Consider the following 9,887-nt stretch of genomic DNA (forward strand, 5'->3'; position numbering starts at 1 on the left):
AGGGCTAGAGGATGCTTGGCTACGAACGCGCAGGGCGCGGAACTGGGCATCGCTCGTTAGGTGTCACATGCGTGGTGGTACTCTACGGTGTGACACTGGAGCCAGGGTGTGCGGATGACCCCTAGGGGAGGTCATGGTGCATACGGTTAAAATTGGATAATGGTTTGTGAGGCCAAATGGGACTTTTGGCGTGGGCCAGATGGACTTCTGGCGAGATATTGGGCCAAATGGACTTTTGGCGGCCAAATGTGACTTTTGGCGTGTTTTTCGGAAAGGATATGTTTTTGGGCCAAATGGGATTTTTGGCGTGTGTGGAAAAAATTATGTTTTATGGGCTTTGTGCATTGGGCATGTTTCATGCATATTGTTTGAGTCCTATGTGTTTTTATCTGGTAGCGTTTGGGTTTACTTACCTGCGGAACTATTTGTGGTTCCGTAGCTTTTGGTGCAGGTGATGAGGATGAGGAGGAGGAGGCTGAGCCCCAGGATGCGGCTCCGCCGGGTTGCTGATGATATGTTTTATATTTGTTTAAAACTGTATTTGGGTTTTTGTAATATTTTATTTACGTATGTTTTAAACAGCTTGTATTACATTAAGAAAAAAATTCTGGTACTTAGTTATATGACTTTCGTTATCCGCTGCGTTTTTCTTGTGCACACTTGTTGCCTTTGCACACACTTGGCACCCGTCGATGGGATGGTGACCTGGGTTGTCACCATCCGGACGTCTCGATTTCCCCGTGTTCGGGCGTGGGGAATTGGGGGCGTTACAGGTGGTATCAGAGCGGTATGGCTCTGGGTAAAACCACATGTCCCGTAGGCAGTACCAGAATGTTTTTAAAGTTGTGTTTTAAAATTATGTTAAGTATAGTTTCTATTTAGCGTGTTTTATTTGTTTTATTTATTTGAGCGTGTTTGCTTGTTTTTGTTTATTTAGTTATGTTATTGCATGTTGGTTTCCTGTTGTTTCTTGTTATGTGGTTTGGTTTTGGTTTTTGGTTTTATGTTGTTGGTTTTATTCGTTTTTCTTAAAGGGGGTCAAAGGTTGTGTTGTGGCAGGATGGCGGTATAATCGATGATACTATTATTAGGCAGGAACATTTAGTGTATTAGGTTTGAATTTTTAGCGATGTGGTTTGCTTGTATGATGTTGAGGTCTAAAGGGAATGTCATGGTTTTGGCAATCTTTGTAAGGAGGGGAACTCACGTAGCAATAAGGAGAGGAATTAGCTTTAAGTAGCTTAAGATGATTGAGGTCAAGGTTTTGTAGAATTTATGTAACGAGGCTATAGTATAGGAGAGTGTAGGTTCAACGAACTTTAAGGATGTGTTTGAGGGAATTTTATTTAAGGTTTGCGACCAGATATATGCAAAATGGTGGTCAGCCACCGGATATCCACCTTTCAGGATTTAGTGGATGTGGCCACTCTTGTGGAGCGAGAGCATAACTTGAGTATGGGCTCCCCTCCAAGACATAAGAGGCAGAGTTTTTCTGGTGAAGGAAGTAGTTTGGGTTCGCCTCAGAATTTGTTCAGCGGACCGGAACTCGACCGCAAGCGTCCTCAAGTGTTAGTATGGAAGGACGAGTGCCGATTTGCGGAATATGTAATAGAGCTCACGGAGGCGAGTGTCGTCTGGGTAGTAACAAGTGTTTTGAATGCGGTCAGACGGGACATCTTGCTCGTGAATGCCCTAGTCGAGTTCAAGAAAGTCGTGGAGCTCGTCGCAGTGATAGAACTAACCAGAGGCATTTAGCTCGGGCTCGAATGTACGCAGTGACTCTTGGTACCGTTGGAGGCGAGGTTACAGAGACTCAGAATGCTAGAGTCAGGGCAGGTATGGGTCTAATCTAATCTTTAGTGATGAACGCCTTGTGTGGTTTGTTTTTATTATCGAGGCTTGGAGAGAATAGCATGATCTGGGTGATCTTTTAGGGAAGTAGAATAATTGAGTTCTTTGGTTCCGTGGAGTTTAGGAAATGGTCTTTAATGTAGTAGGTTGTAAGTTCAACAAATTTCGATGTTAGATTTTATGAAATTTCAGCAAAGTTTTAAAGTTTGGGGCCTTATAGATTTTAGGATAATAAGTTTATGGTAATTAAGGTGTTAGGTTCGACAAGCTTTGGGGGGAATAATTAAATTTCGAGTGGTAAATTTCGTGATTCGGATGAGTAATTTGGTGGCAATTGGGGCTTTAGATTTTACAGGCTTTTAAGGTGAATGATTTGGATTAAAACCACCAATCTTGAGAATTTCAGAAAATGATTTATTATCTATTAATGTTTTAGAATTTGAAAGATTTGGGAGTCGATTTTTCTTTTATAGGATGTAAGTTTCCTTGATCTTAGAAGTTCCGGAAGATGATTCTTATTTGATTTAAGGTTTTAGAATTGCAAAGTTGAAGGACTGATTTATAATAAGAATTGAGTTCTTAGTTTTACAGACTTAGTGCTGTAGCTTGATCTACTCTAGTGAGTGATTAGTTTGTAATCATTAAAAATGGGGTTGATTCGAGTTGAGTTATTGATATGAAAATTTTTCTAGAGTAGATTCCTTTGAGGATTGGAAGTAATGATCTAGTTCGTGTATTTCTTTGAGGATTGAAAATATCGAGCTAGTTTAAAAAATGATTATTGTTAACTCGAGGTTGTAGTAATAGATTTTAGGAAATGATTTTTATCGGTTCGGAAGAAATAGATCCATCGAGGTTTTGGAAACAATAGTTTAATTGTTGGTATTGAATTCGACTGAAGTTGAGACCTCATGTTCTGGAGACTTTTAGGAACGGATCATTAGTAGGTTTAAGGTCATTTTCAGTATAAAGCTTTAAGCGATAGCTATTTGCTGATGTTAAGGGTATAAGTTAAGCAATTATAGGAATGGTTCATGTTGATTTGTGGATATAAGTCAAGATGATGGAAATAGTAGTGATGGACTATTTGTGTGTTGGAATGACTATTGGTTTCGGCTAAGGACGTATGAGATCGACACGTGATAGTGGTGAATCGATTGGAGTGTTCAGTCGAAACGTGTTACTCAATGGAATGTTGGTTGGCAATACTTGGTATAGCTCGAGGTTATAGTGACAGGTTTTAGGATTGATTCATACCGAGTTGAGGATAATAGATGATGCATGTTTTGGAAAATGAATTTTTGTTTATTTTGAGGATAAGGTATGGATTTCGGAGAGTACAAATCCTAGTCTCTTTTTGGCTTTGAATTGTTTGGTAAGTTGAACAGGATGTGCAGTCGAAGCGGGTTACCCTTTGGGATGATGGTTTGAAACGACTGTTGTGTTTATCTTGAGAATTAATTACGACTTGAAATCATAAGAATTTAAATTGGTGAGGCTATACTTTTCTTTGGAGATCAAGTATCCAGTTGGGAGAATTGGGGATATGGTTATTTAACTTGAAAGAGATCGTTAGATCACCATATGTGTTGAATGAAGTAATGAATCTTGGAAGTTGAAACTTGTGCATCAACGGTGGGTAGCATAATCATAAGTATGAAGTAATAAAGCAGTAGGATCTTTGAATGTTGTTTAATAGTTTTTGATGGACTGAAGATTTAAACAGTATGGCCGGTCTTGAGATTTAATTGTGAAGTGCTATTGAAGGAATTAGTTGTGCTAAAATTAAAGTTTTCGAGAGTACAAGTAGGTGGGTGAGTTACCAAGGGCGTTTCGATTATGTCTAGGTGAAGTCAATGGTAGTTTATAGTGAGTTAGTTATTGCAAGATTAGATGTAAATCAAAATGTTGGAAATGAGCTTGAAGTGTGGGATATCGGATAGAGGTTATAGGCGCTCTTGTTGGTTGGCTGGGAATGACTTGGGCCTATTGGAGATGTTCCTTATCTTTAGAAGAGACAGGTGTATTTTGGGGCGATGTTATGTGTTTTCAAATTGGGGCATGGAGGTTGATTAGTGTTGGTTTCTGTCATCAATCAATGGATGTATTTTTGCGGAATGTTGGTTTTCGTTTAGGGCAGCGATGGCCAACTGAGGAATGAATGGAGTTTTGTGGGTTTTGGAAGTATATGATTTTCTATGGAAAGGTGGTAAAGGTTTTCTTGTGATTAGGTGTGGATTGAGCTTATACTTCATGATATTAATTTTTGAGGATATAGCCTTTATATATTTTGGTGAGTTATCAGAGTGCGCGCGAAAGCATGATTTTTGGAGATTCTTAGAAGTTCAAATTTTGTGTTGATTTGAGGAATTAGTAGTGATTTGAAGTTTTAATGGGAGATTAATCTTTTAGTCGTACAATTTGGTTTATTGATGGTTAATTTCGGGAAGTGGCTATTAGGTTACCAAGGTTGGAATAGGATGAAAATTCGGAAGGTAAAGCAAAGGCGTCGCCGATATTAGCAATTTATGATGTGAAGTTAATAACCATTGGTTTTGTTGGGAGTTGTCGATGTTATGTATCTCTCAAATATGTTCGTAGTTGTACCTTGTATCTGTTTGGCGCTGATGGTTGATCTTGCAAATTTCGAGGACGAAATTTGTTTTTAAGGGGGGGAGGATGTGATGACCCGCTTTTGAGTGTATTTTCACTGAAGTGTTGTTTTTATTTTAATTAATATATTAGTTTATTTATTTTAAATTAATGTGTTTTAAATTGGTTTTTAATTTATTTGCGTTTTAAATTTAGTTTTTAATTTATTTGATGTTGTGTTTTATTTCTTTTAGTTGTTTTGTGGTTTTTAATCTCTTTTTGGCGGTTTAGTTTTGTTTTCCGGATGAGGATTAGATCTCCTATTTTCCCTACATCTCTTTTCTTTTTTTTTTCCTTTCTTTTTCTTTTTCCTCTTTCTTTTTCCTTCTTCTTTTCTTTTTCCTTTCTTTTTCTTTTTTTCTTCTTTTTCTTTTTTCTCTCTTCTCTCTCCCCGATCGATTCCCCCCCCCGAGCTCTCTCTCTCTCTCTCTCTCCTCCCTCTCCCTCACGGCCGAACACCTTCTCTCTACCGGCCCACCGCCGTCCGGCCACCACTCGGCCCCCCACCGGTCCCATTTTCTTCCCCTCCCTCCGGCGCACCACCCCTCTGAAGGCCACCCCCAACCGGCCGGCCGTTTGGCCGGAAAAGCTCCAAAAAGGGCGCACGGTTTTGGCTCCGATCCGCCGCCGTCGCTCCACCTCCGGCCACCATTTCTTCACCACTTCATCACCGGTCCCTTGCCGTCCTAACCCACCCATTTCCGGCCTCCAACCACCACCGGAACAGCTCCTACGAGCTTAGTTTCCGATTTGGGTTTTTCGGCCATTTTCCGGCGATTCCGCCGCCACCCACGGCCGTTCATCACTTCCAATAGCTTCACAACCATCCCTAGACCATACCCTATCAATCTCGTGTCCTAGTTTGTCCCCGTTCAAAAGTGGGTTTTTCAAACCCACGGCCACAGTGAATTTTCACTGTGACGTTGCTGTTTTTCCGCCGTTTGCAACGCCGCTTGTTTTCTAAAATTGCCATATAGCGCTGTAAGTATTTTTCCAAACCCTATTTTCAGATTTTAATATATATTGCTCATTCAATTATTTATTGTTGTTGGTTGTTGATTCCGGACTGAGTCCGAGGAGTTTCGGGGGTCGGATGGATGGAGGACGGAGTTGCCTGTTTATTTGATTTATGATTGTTGGATTATTTTATTATGCATTGTTATGGCATTACATGGTGCATGCACGTGTGTTTGTGGATTTATGTGAAAAGCCTGTGTATTGGCGTAAGTGTATTGCGGGTGCGTGTGTATCACGAGCCCAAGCCGGGATGGGTTATTATCTCGGTGGAGCTCCTCTGGTCACTCGGGAGCGGAATAAACTGAGTGATGTCCCCTGAGTTGTCGAGAGCGATGACGGGAGCGGGGCTAGGGGATGCTTGGCTACGAACGCGCCGGGCGCGGAACCGGGCATCGCCCTACTCACTGACTCCGTGGCCCTTCGCTGGCGAGGGCTAGAGGATGCTTGGCTACGAACGCGCGGGGCGCGGAACTGGGCATCGCTCGTTAGGTGTCACATGCGTGGTGGTACTCTACGGTGTGACACTGGAGCCAGGGTGTGCGGATGACCCCTAGGGGAGGTCATGGTGCATACGGTTAAAATTGGATAATGGTTTGTGAGGCCAAATGGGACTTTTGGCGTGGGCCAGATGGACTTCTGGCGAGATATTGGGCCAAATGGACTTTTGGCGGCCAAATGTGACTTTTGGCGTGTTTTTCGGAAAGGATATGTTTTTGGGCCAAATGGGATTTTTGGCGTGTGTGGAAAAAATTATGTTTTATGGGCTTTGTGCATTGGGCATGTTTCATGCATATTGTTTGAGTCCTATGTGTTTTTATCTGGTAGCGTTTGGGTTTACTTACCTGCGGAACCATTTGTGGTTCCGTAGCTTTTGGTGCAGGTGATGAGGATGAGGAGGAGGAGGCTGAGCCCGAAGATGCGGCTCCGCCGGGTTGCTGATGATATGTTTTATATTTGTTTAAAACTGTATTTGGGTTTTTGTAATATTTTATTTACGTATGTTTTAAACAGCTTGTATTACATTAAGAAAAAAATTCTGGTACTTAGTTATATGACTTTCGTTATCCGCTGCGTTTTTCTTGTGCACACTTGTTGCCTTTGCACACACTTGGCACCCGTCGATGGGATGGTGACCCGGGTTGTCACCATCCGGATGTCTCGATTTCCCCGTGTTCGGGCGTGGGGAATTGGGGGCGTTACAATTCTAATAATCGATATTTATGTTACAATGTGACAGAACAATATAATAATGTTTCAAGTATCAATACAAAGCATTTGTGTATTATGTGGAGCATTTGGCTGGAAAGGAATGAGAGGTGTTTTAATAATAGGGAAAGAACAGTAGAAGAACTTTGGAAATTTTTTATGTTTTCCCTGTTTAGTTGGTTTTCAGCTATTGTTTTGAATGGTGGGGCAGTTCATGATTTTCTGTCCTCATTGTCTAGTAGTTGAATGTATTTAGGTTTTTCTTTTGTATACTCCCTGTGTACATGGGCTTTGCGTATTACATTCGTTGAATGAATTTTACTTATCACAAAAAAAAAAAAAAAATTATCAAACAAAGCAGGAAAGTTTTCATGTTGAATAAGTAATACATAAGCAGAGAATTTGTCATTTACATTCTAAATGAGATAAAAACTCTGTAAACAAATTAATGAAGCTGATATAGTTGCTAAAGGCACAAAAATTACATACTAAATTTTAAATTAGGCTGTTAGCAAAGGATCCACTTGCCATGAAACTCAATCAAAGCTAAAGAAATAAAACCATAAAAAATTAGGACCATATTCTTACCTCATCAAGTACAAGAATTTCAAGCGAGGCATCAATGGATGCTGATAGAAGTAGACCAGCTGACAAGCATTTTGGTATACAAGCAGGCGTGGAAACCAGAATATCTGGAGGTCCTGCTAGTGCAGCCCGCTGGAAGCAAAATTTAAAACCAACATGAGTTAACAAGACATTTTTGTATTGCGTGGCCTACAACTACCCATTATAATGAGATGGATACTTATGGGGAGAGCATCAGCGCAAGAAGGCAGGTGCTTTTAGATATATATATATATATATTTTATTATATTTAATATCAGGAATTAAATAAAAGAACATTGAACAAACCAAATCAGAAACAGGCATACTGCTCGTCAACTGCACAACTTTCAATTGAACTCTGCATAATTCAATGAGAGATGAAACCTCCGTAAAAACCTGAAAATCAGATACAATTAGTTCACAGATCAAACAAGGAAGTAGAAGCATTGAAAAACAAACAAAAGATACTTAAATTTTACCTGTTGACACAGTTCTCGAGTTGGGACAAGAATAAATGCACTCGGAGCAAGCTTGTTCTTTGAACCATAATCAGTAAACAGCTTCTGAAGCAATGGAAGTAGATACGCAAAGGTCTTCCCAGAGCCAGTCTTTGCACGAGCAACGACGTCTTTACCTTCCTAAAAGCACGGAGAAGTACTATAATTAACCCACGGACAAAATGATAATTGACCCACCATTTGGTTGCCGAGAAAGAGCAGCAAAAAGAGAAGGAAAACAATCTTTTTTTTTTTTGATTGGCACCGGGTATCCAGGTACAGCATCTCGACTAATTTTGGGGTATACAGACCATTGGCAAGAAGTTTCCCGCAAATGCACCTCGGTTAATTCAAGGGAAAATCCCTCATTCAAATATCCCCTACAGATTGTTTGCACCCAAGAGAATTTAAACCTTAGACATGAGGGGAGCATACCCTCAAGCCCAAGTCCTTTACCACTTGAGCCAACCTCTAGGGTTAAAGGAAAACAAATATTTCACTCTGACATATATTTACGGATCAAAAGAAATGAAATATAAACGTCCCATAAAAAATCTAGGGTCAGAGCACACAACAAAATAAACTTTACTGAGTCTAAGAGAAATCTCCGATTAACTTGAAGTAAGATTGTCATCATTTTCTATTTTCACTCAATTTTCTTGGCAAACCAACGTACCTTGATGCTTTCAGCCAACTATAAAGCCAATGTTTTGGTGGAGAAACTAAAGAAAACTAGTAAGTCCAAAAGTAAAAAAATTCCCACATTGTCTGAGCAGCTAAACAGAGGATAGATGAAGTAAAACAACTATAAATCATATAATTCAACAGAAAGTTAAAAAAATCTCACCAATATTAGAGGAACAGCTACTCGCTGAATGGGAGTGGGCTTTTCAATCCCCTTCTTGATTAGGGCACGAATAAGACGAGGGTCCAATCCTAGCTCTTCGAAGCTTAGATCCTCTTCTTCATCTTCTGCTTCCTCGCGAGCAATATCTTTGGGTGGCTTCTCCATGCTTTCAGCAATTAAGTCCCCCACTTTTGGCTGTGACAATTGACAAACTTGTTCTGGGCAATAAAACCCTCCCCTTTATGAAATTAGGGTTTTAGGGGCACAGAGAGAGAGAGACTCGGGTTGACAGTGGATCCAACATAAAATAGAGTTTTCTACTCATAATCCTTACACCACATATTATATAATTTTTTTATATTTTTTATTTTTTTAATTTATTTTTTTAATTTTATTTAGTTTTATTCTTTTTAAAATAATAGAATTCTTCTATTAATTATTTATATACTATATATTTAATAAGAAAAAAAAATTAAAAAAATAATAAAAAAAATGATGTGTAGTGTATGAGACTTATTAATAGAATTTTTCCATAAAATATCCAGTCAGCATTCGACACTCATGGGCTGGGCTTCTGTCACGAAGGAAGCCTGCGATTCCACGAATAGAAATAGGATTTTATCTTGAGTTTGAAGATAAATAGGCTTAGAAAATTACGTTTTTTTTTTTTATTTACAAAAATTATACTCTTTTATAGATTTTTTTTTTCACCCTTTGAATAAATTATAAATTTATTCCAAGTCTGACATTTGAGTAGCAAGATTTCTTTCCTAATAAATGGTTTTGAATTCATTCCATTAAAAAGTAACAAACAGATTCAGTTTGGCACATAAGAATTTTTATCTTAATTTTAAAATTTTCATCTCATCATTACAACTTTTTAAAATTTCTATACAAAATATAATAAATAATTCAACTTTTTCAAATTTTAAAATAATACTAATATTAAAATATAATATTTTAATATTTTATATTAAAACTCAAAATTCTGATCTCAAAATTTTTTTACTACCAAACCGAACTTTATAGTTGTTAGCTAGATATTTATAGGGTTGTTGGCTAGATATCGTACGTCTAAAATAATATGTTAATATATATCTCTTTTATGGGATTATATATATGCATGGATATCTTCAAAGATGCAGATCATGAGGATTGAGGAGCACTGATCGTACGGTACTACTGCAGGATTATCAATGGTGTGGCCGGGA

General features: G+C 38.8%; 1 protein-coding gene across 1 annotated transcript in view; it reads right to left on the reverse strand.

Moving 5' to 3' along the window:
- Nucleotides 1-8,979, reverse strand: part of LOC122318106 (DEAD-box ATP-dependent RNA helicase 16-like) — a 23,744-nt gene extending 14,765 nt beyond the window's left edge. The window contains exons 1-4 of the mRNA XM_043135245.1: nt 8,677-8,979; nt 7,812-7,970; nt 7,639-7,728; nt 7,315-7,443 (exon numbers count right to left, since the gene is read on the reverse strand). Coding sequence (XP_042991179.1) covers nt 7,315-7,443; nt 7,639-7,728; nt 7,812-7,970; nt 8,677-8,841 — 543 coding nt within the window. The 5' untranslated portion in view covers nt 8,842-8,979. The remainder of the gene's footprint in view (nt 1-7,314; nt 7,444-7,638; nt 7,729-7,811; nt 7,971-8,676) is intronic.
- Between the last annotated feature and the right edge of the window lie 908 nt (nt 8,980-9,887).

The sequence above is a fragment of the Carya illinoinensis genome, chromosome 8, assembly GCF_018687715.1.
Source record: "Carya illinoinensis cultivar Pawnee chromosome 8, C.illinoinensisPawnee_v1, whole genome shotgun sequence".
In the NCBI taxonomy this organism is placed as follows: domain Eukaryota; kingdom Viridiplantae; phylum Streptophyta; class Magnoliopsida; order Fagales; family Juglandaceae; genus Carya; species Carya illinoinensis.